The sequence below is a fragment of the Hesperophylax consimilis genome, chromosome 7 (assembly GCF_061612785.1).
Source record: "Hesperophylax consimilis isolate HC1 chromosome 7, BYU_Hcon_1.0, whole genome shotgun sequence".
NCBI classification, from domain to species: Eukaryota; Metazoa; Arthropoda; class Insecta; order Trichoptera; family Limnephilidae; genus Hesperophylax; species Hesperophylax consimilis.
Window position 1 is genome coordinate 26,493,193 of NC_142842.1, and position 19,782 is coordinate 26,512,974.

At 39.0% G+C, this 19,782-nt stretch overlaps 1 protein-coding gene across 1 annotated transcript in view; it reads left to right on the forward strand.

Moving 5' to 3' along the window:
- The first annotated feature begins 3,255 nt into the window (after positions 1–3,255).
- Pdk1 (Phosphoinositide-dependent kinase 1) overlaps positions 3,256–19,782 on the forward strand; it is a 34,481-nt gene continuing 17,954 nt past the window's right edge. Inside the window, exon 1 of the mRNA XM_089633350.1 lies at positions 3,256–3,867. Coding sequence (XP_089489476.1) covers positions 3,733–3,867 — 135 coding nt within the window. The 5' untranslated portion in view covers positions 3,256–3,732. The remainder of the gene's footprint in view (positions 3,868–19,782) is intronic.

Here is a 19,782-nt window from a genome sequence, read left to right on the forward strand (position 1 = left end):
ATCGATTTTATTATTTGTTTGTACATCGCCCAAGAGGCGATTTTTCGCCAAAACGGCGCTATACAAATCGTCCAAATATTATTATTGATAATTGGTGTACGTATCTGTATAAAATTCAAAAATATAAATTCAAAATTTAAAAAAATATTTACTGCACAAAAATACAGATTACAAAGGGTATAGCTATTATATTTATTATAGGTTACATCGTCTAATATTAGTCTATGGTTACATCCTATTTCTTCCAGCTAATCCAACAAATACATGTTAACAAATGTATGTAAATAAAAAACAGAGATATTTAATTTATGTAAGGTATTCATTTAAGCTGTAGTGACATTTGTTTAAAAGAAATGTTTTTAGTGATGATTTTAATAAGTATGTCGGTTATTTGTTTGATGCTACGTGGAAGGTTGTTATATACTTTAATGGCCATGTAGTGTGGTCCTTTTTCAAATATAGTTTTGTTTGCTTTTGGGATTAATAAGTTTTCTGTGAACCTTGTAGCGTGTTTATGTGTTGAGTTTTTTTGTGGGAACTTTTCTGGAGATGATCGAACTAACAGGCATAACTCCGTTTTATATATGTCCGTCACTATTAGAAGTTTGAGATTTTTTTAAATTGGTTTACATGAATACCGGTGATCAGAGTTTGTAATTTTTCGTAGGCACCTCTTTTGGATGATAAAATCATCTTTGGCATATTTTATAAAGTTATTTATTTCTGTATTATTTTATTTACTATGAAACATATTTTTTTATTATAAAACATTAATCTTCAATAAAATTCTTTCATCAGAAAGTTAATGTGTAGATAATTATCAAGATATTATTTACATTTGATTTATAAATTGTACGCAATGTGATGTTTTTTTATGCAGGATTTTACCATTCGAAACGGATAGAAACAGAATGCTATTTATTGTTTTAAATGCAAACTACTCTTTTTAATTTCATTTTTTCCTCATATGGATGGATCACTTGTAGGTATGTAGGTTATAATGAAATGTTTGCAATTATTTGATACTAATTAAATAAAACTCTCCTATATTATAATATGATTTTCCTGGGTGTTAAGTTATATAGGCACTACCTACTTGTTACATCGGAAGGCCATATTAATTTAGGCGCACAACGAAGCTGTGTGCTAGCAATGAAGGTGGAAGGTGGTAGGCTGGTACGCATTAGGTTCCTTACAAGTATCTGTTTAAAATCTCCCCTAATGTTCATTTGAGTGTAAAGTGCCATCACTTCGGGTTTGTGTGATCTTTGTGCCTCCCCAGAATCATCGTCTTTTCTTCTTGTTACTCCGTCGTATGTCGTCGCGCTCCGCGCATGTTTGACTGTTCGCATATTATTATGTTAGGAATAGTATTACTAGTATACACACTACTTGTAACTTATAATTTTACATAGATTGGAGCGTTATTAGCCATTACGTTGCCCTTTGAACGAGTGCTTTATCTGTGAATCATTTGTTTTTCAGCTTGGTGATTTGCAGAATTAGAAGTACGAATATTAGTTTTATCATCTTTCCCTGAAAATTGCGGTTTAGCTTGATACTTACAAAAAATATTGTAATTAACAGAAACATGCCAGTTGGGCGTAAAAAATCATTTATAAAAAAACAATGCTAGCAAATTATTTACTTGATTCTTTCAAAAAAAAAAAAACTTTCTGAACTTCGATGGATACAATTAAGGACGGGTTGTTTCGGAGAATTTGAACAATTCATCAAATTTCAACGTTCATTTTCGGGGTCTGTGAAAGTCCTATGCAAGTTCTGTTAATATATCACTATAGGTTATTGGCTAGACAGAACTGAAATAAAAACAGAACTTGAAAAAATCTTTCGCGGAACTGGGAAATGAACGTTGAAATTTGATGAATTGTTCAAATTCTCCGAAACAACCCGTCCTTAGTCTTCTTTGGTTGGTCATTTTATTTTTTTCAGATCCATTTTTAAATTTCGAATTTCATTCAGTTCGGTATAATTTTTAAAATGGTGTGTTTAAAAAAAAAGGTTACGTTAATAATTCTTGTTAAATCAATTATGCTTGTTGAATTGAATATTTCGATTTTCGCCAATTATAATTTGATAGCAGAGCGATCACGGCGAGCTGCAACGGTGTTTTCCCCAATTAAATTCTCTTTATTGTTGAAAACTACAAGATAGTAATTACCTGCCAGCAGTGGCGGCGCTCGTAATAATCACCGCGTGAAATGACTTTGGGCTCATCCCGTCCCGGGCGCGGGCGGGCAAGTGAAGCGAGCCCTAGGCCTAGGCCCTGCAGTCTGCAGTCTGCAGTCTGCACCACGCTGCCTCACTGCCACTACCCACTATCTAGTACCTAGTAGGTACACCTCTCTACTGCCCACTACCCACTACCTTCTGCCTTTTGCCTTCTCCGTCGGGGTTGTGGCCCACGTGGTGGCCGCTGTAGGTTGTTGAGCTCCACCCCGTCCTTCGCGCTCTTCCCCGCCCCGGGCCCGTGGACCCATTCAGGCCCTTCCCCTCGAACAGCCTATTGCCTAGAGACCCCTCGCTTCTCGCTTCTCGCTTCTGTAACTGGAAATGATGCCCTCAGTTGCATTCCAAACGCCGTTCTTCTATGACGCTATGCGTTTTGCTCGGGCACGAAACATGTAAACAAACCATTTAGTAAATTATTGTTGTTGGAAAAAACTAATACCACTATTTTTACATATTTAAAAAAATCTGTGACTATAAACTAGCATTGATATCATATGAATGTGTGCTTTTTGAAATTAATGACCGTACGTTATAATTGAAGTGATTTGAATCTGCTTTCTTGACACTGCTGAAGAAATTCTTTGGAAATTGTGAAGTTGTCTGAAGACTTGAGTTTTCCCGAGAACCTTTTCTCATGATACCTATTGTAAATTTCGTGGAGAAGTTTCGTTAGTTTCCACGCGGTGGGCTAACCGCACGTAAACAGACGAGCCCCGCCATTGTACCCACACCCACACCTAGGGCGGCGCAGACGTGTACATATAGGGAACAGACACCGGCCCGTTTACTAGGAACCCACATTGTCTGTATTGGCTGCGCACACCGACGCGGGCTGAGAGCTTTACCCACACAGAGTAGCGCTCATCACACAAAAGCTTACCACCACCACCACCGCTGGCGTTACGTAGGCGCTTCACACGGACGTACACATAAATAAATGCACTTGCGCGTACCGTACGTCTGAATTGTATATGTTACGATATTTGAACTGCTCTACCAGTCTTTCAGTTCGCGTTCGACCACGTCGCGGGGAAGACGTTCGTTCTCTTTGTTCTGAAGACATATTCTTCCGATTAATAGTCGTTTGAATATTTTCAAGTTGTTATTAGCAGTTTATAATATTATAGTTGTGAGAATTTTGTGTAATTGTTATATTTATATAACATTTCCCGAGTTAGCTGTTTCCGCAATCGTTGTTTTGGTTGCGAACGGTTGGGAAATCACCAGCGAGGAACTTTCGAATGGTTGTTTGTTTGTAAACACCGTTGCTTTTACCTGCAGTTGTTTACGTTCCGTATAACCCACTTCGCGCATCTCGGATTCCAACAGTGTTTTGATTGGACTGTGTTTTCCTGTGACTCTCGTTTCGGGGTGAATTAGTTCTGAATTGATAGCTCTCCGACCTCCAACGGGGCACAGCTTGTGAATGTCCCTAACCGGGCTTCGCAGTTGAAGCAGCAGCAGCAGCGATCCCTTGAGATGAGTGCTCTGGCAGTAAGGAACAAGAGGAGATCCCGTGGAGCTGACACTCTACTGGAAGCCGCCAACAGGATCCTCAGGATTCTGGGTGTCAACACCAGCAAGCAACTTAAGCATCCCCCACACAAAACCAAGGTGAGACCAGTCAGTGTCCCTGTTCCGCACATTCACTCTGCTTCTACTATCTCTTTGCCAGCCGGACAACCAAATAACCAAACAACCAAACAACACTACTCGGGTGAAAGGTTTTCGTCATCCATCCATCGCCTTGGAGAGTTCTCCAAATTAAATATTGTTTCGCAATGCTTTTCTTACCTCAATTTAGTATTTGACCCAAAACTTATTGCAAAAATATGTTGCGCAATATCAACGAAAAAACTTCTCGTTCCAATTCTCTTCATATGTTCGACTAATTTTAGAGTTATTATTAATAATGACTAATTTTATCTGACACTCAATGTTTAGTCAATATTTAATTTATACAACTTGTTTGTTTTGATAAACACCGTACGCTGGCTGGCGCGATTCAATGGAACCTTAGCAGGTATTTTTAGCGCTTAGTTTATTATTCACTTTCTTCGTAAAAAGCATTCACATAAAAATTCCCTGAGGAATGTGGAATGTGGTACGTACTGTAAATGTAGCTCGTCGTTTGACATAACGGTCTAAGTGAACACCTCCGTCGTGAGAGTTGCTCGGCGCGTACAAAATATATTTTCCGCATAAATACCTGAGAAAATCCCTCCCATAGGTGCCTCAGTTTGCCGCCAGGCGGCAGCAGGAAGCATTCTCTTTCGCGGCCCTCTTGATGCAGCTCTTGCCTCTTGTTCAGACTCTTCTGCCCTCTGCTCGCCTGGTATCTTGGAATGATTTTAAAATTTGCACCACATTTACGTTCTAATGTACACTAGAAAAATATAAAAAAGTTCTTTACTTTAAATTTGTATTGATGTTTCGTTCTTACCATAGAATTTTTTTTTTCATATTCCAGTTAAATAGTATTCAAGTTTTCCATTTTCCAAGAATTTACGCTGGCCGTGTAAAATGTAAATATTATGTGTTCGTGTCAATCACTGCCTCGCCGACCAGAGAGTTAATTAAGGAGCAAGCCATTTTGAATTCCTCGTACAATAAATTCAATAATAACCGTGAAGAAATATAAAATATTCAGCAAATGTACGTTATTTCCCCAAAGACGCGAAGTTCTTAAATAACCCCTTTCAGTAATGTTCTCTCCGGAGTTTTTCCGAGAAACTTTGCAATTTTAACTTATCTTCTCGTATTTCCGGCCAATTGTGTAGGATCACCCCTCCTAACATGTTGCTAAATGATGTATTTGAATGAAAGAAATGTTTTCGATGGCGTTTTTTATTTTTTGTACTTAACTAACAAAAAGCAAAACATCACTACAATATGGGATAATTCTTTAAAATCGTCTACACCTATTTTCCTATTACATTTTGTACTATTCCTGCTTGTTTGTTTGTCGATTTATGATTTTTCACTATTAGATGCATACTAATCTATTGATTTAATAATTGACTCTATGAAAGAGCACATTATGAATTATGAATTCTTTTAAGTATACCCGTAACAAGAAATTTAAACAAGAATGCGATAAAAATGATAAAATGTCACCAGCTCGTGTTATTCTTCTGTCTAAAATTCAATATTTTTAGAAACCGAGCAGCACGATGTCTTCTTTATTGAATCAATGAATATTAATGGTTCGAATGGACGGAAATGTGGTATGGAGTATAAAATACACGGCATGTACGCATCACAATAAATCTCCATGAATTCCACTAGTTGCCGACCTATAATTGATTCATTAAATGGAGCAATAATTCTATGTACCTAAGGTTCGTAGGCTGCAACTTATATCATTGAATTCATATTGTTTGAGCTGAAAATTAATAAATTTAAAACAACACATACCTACATGCAATAATTCGTCTTCTTTAATTCAGTTGTTTGTGTTAGATTATTATGTAAGAATGAGGCGAATTGCCTTTCTTACTTATTGCAGCATCCTGCACCTGACCCCCTTTTCGGTTATTTACGTTTGTTTGGCCTTAGATTCAACACGAGCGTGCATTCTTGCTGCTTTGGTAATTACTATTTCATACCAAGTATAGGTATTTGCGCGTGATGAAAAGGTATGCAATATTACTCCGCAGTTCTATTTATGTCTCAGTACTGTAGCCCTCCATGCGACCAGTTATTAGTTAGTTAGTGCCGATTATCTATTACCCACAGTTTAGTGGCGCGTGCTTTCACTAATTAACTTTTTAATTCCCTGATTAAATTAGATAGTTTCGGGATTTCCATGGCACGCGCTTAGCTATAAAAATTATCGATTGTTATCATTTTTGTTGGTTTCTTTTTGTTCTCTATCTAGCTAGATAACAATGTAATCATTATATTAGCCTTAGCATCGATGTTATATTCAAATATTTTGACTGTATGTTGATGCGATATATATAGCGATGCGACGGGTGCAAAGTGTATCTGTCTTCGATTGGCTGCTAGTTACTGGTTCTGGTTTGTGGCAGAGTAGAGCCGCAGTGTCGTCAGACCGGACTTCGGCCCCTTGTGTTTACAAACAGTGCCCCCCTCGGCACTCGGCAGTTTGCTCGCTGACCATCACGGACTAACAGTTGAACATAGCCCCTTCCATAAGTAGGAGAAGTTGCGCTGCCGAATCGATCTGTCGATAATTTGTTTCTCAGGCTAATTTGGTACTCCGCAAGTCCGCGCAACGGTGTGATTTTAGGACACTTCCACAAGTCCGACTACATTACATTGGCATTGTCACCAGTGGCCATCTAACGAATCATGATTAGTTCCCGTGACTCGTCCCCTTTGTCGCTTGAATTAAATAGAATTACTGCAAATTGGTGAACTCATGTTCTGCATTCCTCCACTCCTACTTTTGCAATTTAATAAAGCTCGTACACATACAGAGGTCCCCTTGGAAGTACGGTATCTAACTATGTGTGGATTTTCTGGGCTTAGGCAGTAAGCTAGGCGCTCCCAGGAGCTGGGCACTTCTAGAGGTACTGACTGGCTGGCTGGTATCTCGGAGGACCGTGGGAAACCCCGCGATCATCCCGACTCCTCCGCATTTTTGTTCAGCTGCGCGTTCGGCCATTGTTATTTCGTAATTGGTATTAATTTTACAGTTAAACCGGTATCACTGTATGCGCTTCATATAATAATGTTTCGTTGAAGTAACTATGTACCTAGGCAGGGAGTTGTCACGGTCAGGCGATGATAAACTCACGTTATCTGTTTAAATTTAAGTGTGCCAATCACAGTAATATACTTACTTATATGTACTTACTTATTTATTAGACACTCGTTCGTCAAAAAAAGACTTTGATCGGTATCTGTTCAGGTAGCTAGATAGGTATCAGATTCTCAGACACCTCTGAGAATCTAATACCTAATCACCATCGAAAGATGGCGCCGAAGTATTTACTCGCAGTGCATGCCACATGCATCCTATTTCGGGTTTATTTATACCTATACTATACGCTTTTCTACCCTTTGAGGCAGATTTTAGTTTTGCAGCACTTAACTGCATTTCTTACTAGAGATTGTAGGTGCCCTCTGGTCTGCATGGTATTATTGTTATTATTGTCTTGTTGTGTGTAGGCTCTCGGGCGATGGCGTTAGTTTGGCTACGCTGACTCACCACTGCTGGCGCCGCCCCCGCCTCTGCTGAACTCTGCTCCGCCTTATACGGATTATCGCCATATGCTTTGACTACATGAATCATTCACCTGGACTTCTCATTTAGCTTCTCGCCGCCGACTGCTCACTCGACTACCACTATCGATTTTGTTATTTATGAAATTAGCATCCTGCAATAGTTGCACCATTGACTCGAAGAATGCCGATAATGCTATTTGCAAAACTATTTGTCGACCCGGTATGATTTCAGTCGTCAATATGCCTAGTCATCCGCGATGAAAATCGCCTCCGTCATTTGTGGGTGTTGTCTTTTACTTGTACAACTGTTAGATCATTCCTAGTCACAATATTCTAATAGCTGATCTCATACTCCATAGGTAGGTTCATATACAATGGGTATTTATATCGTAGTAAATATTATGTTTAATCTGTGAAGCAGTTTAGCTAGAGAACAGGTGCAACTATAAAAACAAAGGGGGGTGGTCTTTGGCGCAGTGATGGCGCTTGCACTCTGAATGCACTGTACTAACAAAATATTGAACATAAAGCTGTAGTCACAGTTTACACCTACATGGTAGTATGTAGTATATAAGCTGTTTTCCTGTTTTCTGTGCCGTCATCCTACTACTTCTGAGAAATACGTTGGTTGGCTCAGCATTCCTCAACATCCTATTGAGTGAATCAACATAAGATTAGGTTTTCTAAAATAATCTGGACGCATTTTGGCACTTACGACCGGATGCCCGCCCGTTTAGCCAATTTCACCGCAGACAATTACCGCTAACTTTCAAATTTAATTGGATCACCGTTAGACCATTCCTCGGATATATGGCCAATGCTTATTCTGCTATCAACCATCTTGCTTATTCCCTCGTGTGTCAGTCGTTTGGTTCGTGCCCGAATACGTTCCTTCGATTTTCTACGATATTATCCGGAAAACACTGCATCTATCAAATTAATGTGAATCTTATTATTACTTGGCAGTGCATCCATTTTTTTGTGTCACCTTTCAAGCGAGTAATTAATTCCATTAACCCAAAGTGCCTACTTAAAACGTCATGTTTGCTGAATTCTGTTTACTTTTTGGTGTAGTGTTGTATCATTGTAGTCTGTTGTACTGTAAGTAGGTACTCAAGAGAACATTTGTATGATGCTGGTTTTCTGCTAGTCATGCTGAATCTGAAAAATTATTCGATTCCCTTGTCATAAAATGTCGCGGTTTGAAATATAAGTACAATTCCCAGAGCTTATTTGTGTAATCAAAATCAACTGCTTTTACGCAGCATTGCGGTTACATCACAATTCTGTATTATGAAGCCCTGTTAGCAATGATGCCCTTACATTCATATCTTGGTCTACATAATTATTTAGTATGGGTCTCATAACGAACTAGGCACGACATCGTATTTCCAATACGGAATAGCCTCGCTGTAGAGCGGCTTCATCGTCGACAAGGTTTTTCATTAAAATAATGAACACACACCGTCAGTGTTCAGTGTTCATGTTTTCTTCCCATAAAGTACTGAACGGAGACCGGGGACTGCAGGGGACTGCTTCAATAATAATTGCATTCATTGAGGGGATTTCTCTTCTGCGGTGCTTTTGACTGTTGTGATAATTGATCGGCTTTTCTCCCGACGTTTGTTTGCTCGCGTGTTTGTGTTTGCGATAGCCAGAGTGGAAGAAGCCAACGTGCGCTGCATTCACGTGTATAATGTACATAATGTGTGCAATGTGCATGTGCATGTGCATATCTCTCCACTCGCCGCTTGCTACTTGCGTAGCCTCAATACTGGTAGATTCCAAACAATCATTATTATTTATATTATGCGGAAATAGTCACGGATCTTCTATTCCTACCCCATAAACACGCTTTATCTGCCTGAAACATGGTCGCTTTATTCCGACAGCGGCTGGCGTTTTGTTTACCTTGAAGATCTCTGGTCGCTTCGAGTCCCCCATAAATTTGTTATCGCCCATAATCCGGGCAGGTAAGGAACAATATCACTAATTCAAAAGCAGCAAGTATGCACATAATAATATATAACCTAAATTATTTTGTCTACCGAACAAATACCGTCAGTTGTATTTATTAGAATCACGGCCTTGTGTGGGATTGATGTATCTTGTATTGTTCTTTCACGAAATCTACCAGATTTAGACCAATGTTCGTCAATACGCAGACTTTCGCATTTCTCATGGATTTGTGATAATTATACCTGCACCGCAATAGTATGGTCCAAAATGGTGTACGTTTACATTTTGTTTATTTGAGATAAAGCATAATAGCGTGGGTTCAGCCTTGTAGTTGGAAAGGTGATACTGAAACATCGGTAGGTGCCTGTTGCACTTGGTTCGATCCTTCCCAGAAATATTTAGGGTGCATTTACCTGCTGGTATTTCGGTCGTTATACCGCGTGTGAAAGAATGCACAGTGAAGTGTACACAACACAACACAATCACCCAGGAATGTGTCAGTTAGCGTAGGTAGGTAAGAATATTCCAACGTCTTTATTAACCTTTGACTGAATGCGATGATACACGGATTACGTATCGACTTGCTTGAGAATTACATTCTCAACCATGCGGCCCGCACTGACTTCCAGTCGGCGACAGATTGAAAGTTTGTCTATAATTTATTGGTGATTTGAGCAAATTCTCCTTCTATTTATCAATCCATGACATTATTTCAAATAACTTTCTATTTTCACAGCCATTTAAAATACTCCATTGACATTTGCATCGTAAACTATGTCGCTTGTAAAAGCGAATTCCTTATTTACCGATTTCCTGAATGATGTCGAACAGTAATTTGAACGAATGATAGTATCTATAGTACAATTCACGGCACAGACTATTTTATTAAGGAATTAGTGTTTTCATAAATTCTTTATTTTTGATTTCCGCAATAATTTGAGATAATCCATCCGGAGAAACAATAACCATTTTAAGTGTCTTGAAATTATATAACGGCCATACGTACATTTTTTTTTTATTTTTTTTATATTTACTCCACACAGGAGGCCCTGAAGAAAATAATTTCCCTCAGGGCCTATGTCATCTTTGGGGATGCTGTGTGGAGGGTCTTTTTGTGGAGAGGAAGGAGTGAACATGGGTCTTGAAGAGTCCCATGTTGTAGGAGGGAGGAAACACAGAGGCCGGCAGTTCGTTCCACAGCCGAGCTGTTGAACTTAAGAACGAATCGTAGAAGCGACCCGTTCTCATGTGACAAGTGTCAACTGTGTACAAATGTTGGGCGCGCGTTTGGCGTGTATCCCGACTACGCACCGGTGCCGAAGGGATCAATGACGCTAGTTCCTCAGAGCATCTTCCATTGTAATACCGATAGAACAAGGACAGCATACCTACCTGACGCCTGTGCTCTAAAGATTGCAGTCCGTTTGTTAAGATTCTATCAAACGGACCGCCCGTTTCTGCACAGAGTCAAGGGTTTTTTTCAGGTATTTTGGGGCTCCAGACCAGAGATGGCTGCCAAATTCGAAAGTAGGGCGCACTTGCGATTTGTACAGGGTGAGCAGTTGTGTACTATTAAAGTATCTGCGGGCCCTGTACAGTACGCCCAGCTTCTGAGAGGCCAAATTTACTCTGGCTTCGATGGAGCCCCCGTACCTGAGCTGGTCACTTATAGTTACACCAAGCATATCAATGGAAGGCCTGTTCGGAAGATTGCTTCCGTTGAAGGAGACTAGATTATCATTTGGATCCCTTTTAGACGTAATCAGACAGGATTGGGTCTTTGAAACATTAAATTCGACGAGATTATTTTTACCCCAGGAGGAAATACTCTAGAGAAAACCGTCCATTCTCTGCTTCAAAGCCCTCCGAGCCGTTGGAGTTTGTGTGCCCTTTGGGTCTTGTCAAACAAAAAGCTATCATGAACTGTACTGTCATCCGCGTAACAATGAATCGGTGCACATGTCAAAAGGTCATTGATGTGCAACAAAAACAAAGTCGGAGACAGAACTGATCCCTGTGGGACGCCAGCATTTATGGAGTGCGAGGAAGAGGTGAAACCGTCAGCAACCGCCTGAATCGACCTATTCCTTTAAAAAGTCAGCAATCCACGTACACAGGGATGCGGGAAGTCCGTAAGAATGCAATTTGTTGACAAGTCCTCGGTGCCAGACCCGGTCAAAGGCCTTGGATATGTCTAGTGCGACCGTTTGGGTCTCACCGTGACGTTCCAGGCACCGCCCCCAAACATGCGTCACATACGCGAGAAGATCACCGCACGTTCCGCCGGAATCCGTATTGACGGTCGTTGATAATTTTGTTCTTCTCGAGGTATGTGAGCAGTTTGTCGTTGATCACACGTTCCATCACTTTGGACAGAACTGATGTGATCGCTATGGGGCGGTAGTTGGCCGGGTTGGAGCGGTCACCTTTCTTGGGAATAGGGTGAATGACCGCTTTTTTCCAACCAGAGGGCACAGTGCCACACTTCAGGGACATTTTGAAGAGCTTTGTCAAAACTGGAACTATTTCCGCAGCACACCTCTGCAATACCAGGGCAGGTATTCCATCAGGTCCACTAGCTTTGTTAACATCGAGCCCCCGTATGACGTGGAGTACATCCCGATGCCGGATCCTCAGCTTTTTCATATAGAAGCCGCAGTGAGGAACCGACGGCGGAACAGCACCCCCGTCGTCGAGGGTCGAGTTTTCCGCAAACATTTTCCCTAATAGGTTGGCCTTTTCGGTGGCGGTGTTTGCTAGTGAGCCGTCAGGTCTGGTAAGAGGTGGCAAACTGGGTTTGCAAAAATTTCGACCTATTGAGCCCGCAAGCGACCAGAATGCTCTGCTGCCATGCGGGCAGGCAGCCAGCTTTTTGCTGATCTGCAGGTCGTGTTCGAATTTTGACCTATTGATGATTCTCTTGCATTCCTTTGCCGATTTGTTGTATGCTGACATGGCGGAGTATTATTTTCTACTTTCTTTCGCTGTTTTCTCATTAGTTTAGCAAGTTAGTGATGTGGAGGATTTTGTCATGCAAATTTTATGTAAGCGGGCGAACGCTTCCTCCAATGTAAATCACATAACCACCGCTTTCTTAAACCGCTATTCCGACATAAGGACGGTAATCAACTAAACAATAAACATGCTTATGATATTGGCCAATAACCACGGACGTTAAATCGATAGGTAATGCTATTTTAATTTCTATCAAAGTCTACTTAACAATGCATTATATCAGTGAAATCAGAGTACCTACCTACCTATTGTCTGTATAGCTACGTGCACAGTGCAAACCATCATCACAAAATCAAGCTATTTTTGTAAATTCCTGCTAGCGGCATAACATTCGGTTTGAAAACACTTTCATCCGGAGTTATAGTCCATTAGCGAGCTTGGGCGGCGCCCAACAAGAAGTCGGAGCTGGTCATGTTTCAGAAGAGGCGTTCCGGTGCCTTGCGCACGCGACCCACAGTGCCACCGTACCGTACCACCGTGCATATCCAAGAGAAACCGTTGCGGTGGCGCACGTGATGGCTCCAGCGTCCACTCGGTCAGCTTCCACCCAACAACTCACTCCAGGGCTGTTACATCTTTCTAACGCAACTGACTTCGTCACTGTCACAGTCACCGTCACCGTCACCGTCACCGTGTCACCCCTACTCTTGTTGACACCAGACTCGAGATGAGCTGTGATCCTGCGCTGTCTACTGTTAAGTGTTAAGTATATATGTATAGAAGATTACACGTCCGATCGCCTTGTAATTTCGACTTGTTATTCAACCTGTCAACATCATTTCATTTTGAAACAAATTTGTTGTGCTCAGTAAATACGTGTCAAGATTTGAAGAATGCGGTTGAAATGTTTTTTTATGTGGCTAACGTTTTTCGTGCTGAAATGTCATTGGCAAACATCCTCGATAATATACCTGAAGATTTTATCAACTTTGCTACAACACGTTTTTCCCACGTTTACAAGAATGTAGCGAAACTACAAGATCTGATAACCCTACTTTTTATTGTCTACGTAGGTGTAGTATTTCTTATACTACCGCTGTATAAAAAATACTAGAACAAAAAAAACAAATACAAAAGCAAAAAAACGTTTTGCTTTTGATTATCCGACTTGTTTTGATTTGTAGCTGCCCGCCATTCCTCCTCAATCGCGGTTAACTACTTCAATAGCCGAGATAAATTTGGATTATGCACGTTTTCGCGAAATATTTTCCATCTTGGCTCGTGCCTGCGTCAAAACATCACGCGTCACCCCGCGTGCAGTTTGTAAACGATAACTTCATGTTAAATGCAACCAATGTCTAATGCTGATAAATGAAAACAATATAAATACAATGTAATCATAACCCGTAATCCAAGCGCTTGTTTTGGTATAGTATTTAATGTGTTCCGCGCAATGTCTGGAATTTATTTTCTTCCTCGTGGCGGTCGGCGTGTGAAAATTTCCTAGAATTTAAAACTAGCTTGAAAAATATAAATCAAATTTTCGATGACCTACTTCTACAATTTCTCCGTGGCACGATTTCGTTATGTATTAATGCTAAACAATAATTTTATATTGTTCAACTTTGTAGGTACGTGCACGTGTTAGGTATTTAGCTACCTACAAAACCATGCACTCATAAAATATTGTTCAAGCTTTTATTGCAACATTTATGGCTTTATTCGCTGGCCTCGTTGTATCGTTTATTTAATTAAATTATAGTAACGGATCCTTTATAAAATGTGTCAGTTTTATGAGTCTTCGACGATACAGTTACCAGTTTCACGAAGTACCTACACATCATTGGATGCCTCCTCGCTTCTGCCACTCTCCAGTTGCCTTAGTTTTAATTTTGAGGGTATCGACTCGACTCGTAAGGTAAACAACCTTTTTAAATTGAGGAAAAACTTCTATCACGTCGCGAACGATGGTTTTCATTTGGCGATATAAATATTTCGTTTAAATTACGAGCCTTTATAAATCATCGCCACGCTCATTTGCCCAAATATTAGCATAAATAAATTGTATTAATTTACGTCATTCTGGTTGTGACTCGGTCATAAACCTTTGACATCACCAGCCGCCCCCCTCCCGTCGGTGAATTGGCATAACTTGGTTTTCTTATCACGTATCAGCAAACAATCCGCCCGCCACGCATCTGAAACATGACGTGAAATTAACGTACACTAACGTACAATCAGTCTAGGCACGCAATCATGATCTTTTGAGTCGCTTGTTGACAATGTACAAAAAATGTCCTTTGTCAAAATAATGTACACAGGCATTGACCTTTGTACGGTGAAGGTACGTACTGATTGATGTGATATCTAATTATTCTCTTATTTTCGGAATTACTGCATCTTATTTCCCAACAGTTATATTATTATTATTATTATTATATACTCGAGCCTTCGATTAAATTAAATTGTTTTGCGTACCACCTTCGGCAAGATGGCTGCCATTGCTGTTCGGACTGGTTTGGAGTTGGAGCCTTTTTATGCTAATCGACGGAGCTATTTTTATCTATTTCTATTATAGGATATAGCATTATTTGTTTCATTTGGATTTGTGGCTGAATTCATTCACAGGTTTGTAGAAACTACGAATAATGTGAATTAGGATTTGATTGTGATATCGAACGCTCGTCCGCATGAGAATATTTTTACATTATTAGCATAACTGACCCGATATTATTCATTATTGAACCACCCGGTTCCCAATTTTATAAATTCCATTTAATAATTAAAATAATTTTCAGTTGCCCTGAAATTAGGTAAGTACCACGCGTTCATGCTTGAAAACGCGTTGTAAAGTTGGGAAAAAAGTATTTATTCTAATCTCTTCTGATAATATATCACTTTTCGGCAATGGCGCCAGAAACGTGATAGAGTGCTAATAAAGATATGTTTTTCTAAATGATAATAATAATAATTATATATATGTTGTATCTGTTAGTATTAGTAAAGTAGTTAGGTTATGCGAGTCGGGTCCACCTTACGTTGTGGTGGCGACCTATCTACGCAACTCCAGTGACTCATTATTATGAGGTTAAATCAAACCACATTAATAAAAAGGTTAAATGGATTGCCTATACTTCAAACAGACAATAAACGAACAACTATTTCATTTTTATAATATCATTTTTTCGTTAATTTTTATATTACAAGTACGTTTCGGTGATTCCTGGAATTTATTAATCTACATTTAGATAACGATTTAGCAAGCTATAGATAGCGAAGGAACAAATATCGCCATCAATCACTCTATTATTTTTGTGTTTTTCGCGAGAATTGTGACATAATTTTTTTTAGGCTGCCGAAAGGCGTTAATTGCTCCGATTAATTCGGCCAACACGAAATACAAGGCTCACTTGAAATGAAGATGTCGGCTGGTTTATACATAGGTATTGTTTTGCCACCGATCGTATTTATATGAACGCGCATTGTCACCAACCCAGCCCACAGCCCACCTTTAGTCTGATAAGTCCACTTGACATCAACTTTCTGAGTCTGTCTGGCTTGCTATATAAGCAACGTGGAATGTTTAGTCTGTCTGCAGTCTGCACCACGTCCTACTGCACTCGCCCTATGCTTGATTACTAGACTCGCCCACTCAGCACGCACGTTCATTTTTCATTACGTCATAAAACCGTTGTTTATGTTTGCTTTTGTAAAGATAAGAACCTATTTAGAGCACACATCCTTCGCGTGCTGCCTGTTTTAATGGACCTTTTGACACTTCACAACTTCCCCCCTTGCCCTAGACATAGCAAATCCTAATATAATGATATCCGTAATGACTTTCTTGGTAGCTTTATTTCTGAATTTATCATTTTAATCAAATGAGATAATCCTGTACCTAAGTATTGATAACTTCATAAGTACAAATACAAAGTTACAATTACAAAGCCCAGGAAAAACCACTATCATAATTCATAATAAAATTATTATTTTTCTTAACTCTATTAGTTGGATTTATCAATATTGTTGACCTGTCTTTATACAAATGTGATGCTGGAATCGGGATTATTCTACTCGCGACCATTTTATTTGCAAAACATCTCAATAAACAGCTTTTATTGTTTTCTCTTTATCATCACGTGAACGCCAAGTGCTAAATGTTATATGTTGTTTTGCGATCTTAATAACATATTATTTTGAATAAAACTTGTGCTAATTATTAAATCGTATCTTTGTACCATAATCTGACTCTAACCAAAACAATCTCCTACCTGTTTGATTTTGACCACCTTGTCTAAATAGTAAATGAATAACAATAAAGAATAGCTTCTATGAACCAGTAAGGACCACATTCAGAATTTGTGCTGACATAACATACTTCTTTAAGAACATGAACACTTTAAGTTTTTAATTTCCTAAAAAAATGTTATTTTTTTAAGATAGTCTATTCAGATGTAGAGTTGAAAAAGTTATACGAAATTCCCTCGATAGAAAAAAATAGCAAAGTATGCTCCGAAAATTATAAATAACACATCTGATTCTATTATTTAACATGCTTATAGGCATGAACAAAATCAAAGTTTTTATTTAAATGCTTAAGTCACGTATACCTATTAATAATTATAATACTTTATTTTATATTAGCGCGCTCCCTCTATCATTCGTATTTTTTTTTTTTTTATAGTGAATACCTCACAAGAGTCCCAACTGCTCCCGTCTGGAGCCAGTGAGACTATGGCATCCCCAATTGGGGGATGTTGTGAGGCTGAAGGTAAGTGGGGAAAGGAAAGAGGAAGGTGGGGAAGTACCTGGCTATTCAGATCTAGTCACTAAACACGGCTAAAGCCATTTGGAGCAACGTTTCAATTCTGAATGGTGGTCTTACACCAGGGCGATACTGGTAGTATCTTCCACTCTGGAACGTGCCGCAAATATACTATATATTATTTTAATTAATTAATTGTGAAATAACACAAATTAATCAAATAAAATTTATTTGCGCACGCCGGGTTCGAACCCGCGACCTTCGGAATGGCAGTCCAATGCGTTACCACTGGACTATGCCGGCCGTCAATTTACATAATATCTCCCTTTCAAATCATGTTCAGTAATCTTATTCTTTTTGAACGCTTGGTTTCCTTCCTTTCCATTGGGATGAGTTGTTTGTAATGAAAAGAGTGTGGATTATAGTTGTTTTGTGTTAGTTCTGCGCGATTTCCCGGTGCAGTTGAAGTACAATAGCAGTTTAGGTATTACATACTCGCCGTGACTCGGATAATAAAACCCTTACACGTGCTGTGTGTAGCGATTCTGGAAAATGTTTGCTATTTTACTGCCACGTCAGCCTTGGCTCAAAACGCGTGCCGAACTCGCGTCACTCTCAAATATTATGTCCTAGCGTTAACGTAATACTTTTACTGCTAGTTTTGAATCACTACTTTTCATATAATATGCAGTTTTCTTGCATGAAGCAGGCAGTTTATATCAGGCAATTATCACAGCAACCTAAGATCCCTGAAGCTAGTCTTTACATGTAAGTTTTTTAGCTTATCTTCGTTGGTTGTGAATTTAGTGTCCCGCTAGAGTCCAGTGAATTGTGGTGACCTGTTTTCCTCTACATACTACATACACTACACCCCCTCCCAACCGCATTATTTAACTACTCTGCATCCAACAGTTGGTTATTCAGTCGCTTTGAGAATTCTGTACGCTTCTCCTCGTACAGTAATCTCTCTAATCCGCTCTGATTTCGGAATCACCAACAAAAACCAGGCGTGAATCTATGTGTACCATATTAATCGTAAAGGTGAGCTCTTCGATCTTCATTTTATTACTTGCCAATAATTCATATTTTCTCTCACATTGCGTTTTATGTAATACAGATTTATAAAACTCAGTGTTTTCTACAATGTTTAAACATATATTATATCCCTTAACTGTTTCTGATTTCTAACTATGAATGAAACCACGGTTCTCGTATTATCTTAGCAAAGGTCAAAGCGTCTTCAAAGTTCATCGCTGTCGGCTATAGAAATATATGTTTTTTTCGATACCTATGCATGTATTTTTTTTCAATGTTATTACATTATCATCTTCGAACTTTGTGTGCCGTGAATACATTCGTGTTTTATGGTAGAACATTCTGAGTTGACAAACAAGTTTATAAATATAACGGTTGATAAGGATGTAGGGGGGTATAAATAAATCAAATTTTCGATACCAAACGGCGCATAATTCTTATGACCGATTATAATTTGTTTATTTTTTATTCGTTCGTTACTAGTCGCCAGTATATACTTTTTATTTGTGTAAAGAACCAAAGAGGTGATATATTTAAGCGAACCATTTATATTTTCTGTCGTGAATTTTTCGGTTAATGCAAAGATTTTTTTAACAATCAAAGTAACTAAGTATTTTGTCTCCAAAAATTAGATAGTCACAAAATTAAATGCGTGTTGACAGTCGGGCGAAACTGGATAGTACCTAACTTATTTATTTAAATATTGTTATATATTTACATCCTTTCCTTAACTTATAATAATAGCGACAAACGCAATAACATCACATTCTGAGGGGAAAACCCAGTGTGTACCTAAAAGTAGACGCATTAAATTGTGTTCAGATTTTCTAAACCGCGCTCGTACACTCGAACTTATCCCTTCCTGTCCGCGGCAGGATGTTTGTTGGCCGACCGATTGGCCGAACGGTTTCCCCGTTCCTAACCGGCAGATAAGGCGTAACAATCATACGGGAGATTCCTGTCTCATTTTCCTCGACAGATAAGAACCGGCCCATACGGTTTTTGTCAATGTGCCCCCGCCTATCCGCCCATTCCTGTGCCGGTCACCAATTCGCCCCCGAAACTTGATACTATTTATTATTTTTGATACAACATATTGCTGATAGCGCTGTTATAACATCAGCTCTCTTTCTCATAAACGATGTGTTTTTTTATTTAAATTAAATTTCTTTTTAACTTAGTAAATAAATAAATAAAAATAAATAATGTGTTAAAATTCGAACTTTCGGCATACCACTATAATAATAATATTATATCAGAAAGAGAGGTTACAACAGCCTTCTCAGTGACAGGATCATATTCCGTTTATTGACAAGTATACTTTTTCAATGATGACGATCCGTACAAAGCTCATAAAGCCCAATATAATTTCGAGCCAAGATTGCGAAATTAACTTTCCATTCGTCGTTGTTTTTGGCATTTAGATACTCGTAGATATGATAATAATACGTCACCGGTGACTAGTGCTAAATGTCCACCGATTGCCCTATTTGTATCGTTATGTATCATATAGCTATTGCTCGGCTACATTGTATCAGAATGATATACTTGCAGGGTTAATTAACCGTCGCTGAATTAATTCATCAGATTTCAGCAATGTTCACTTGTAACCAACCTAT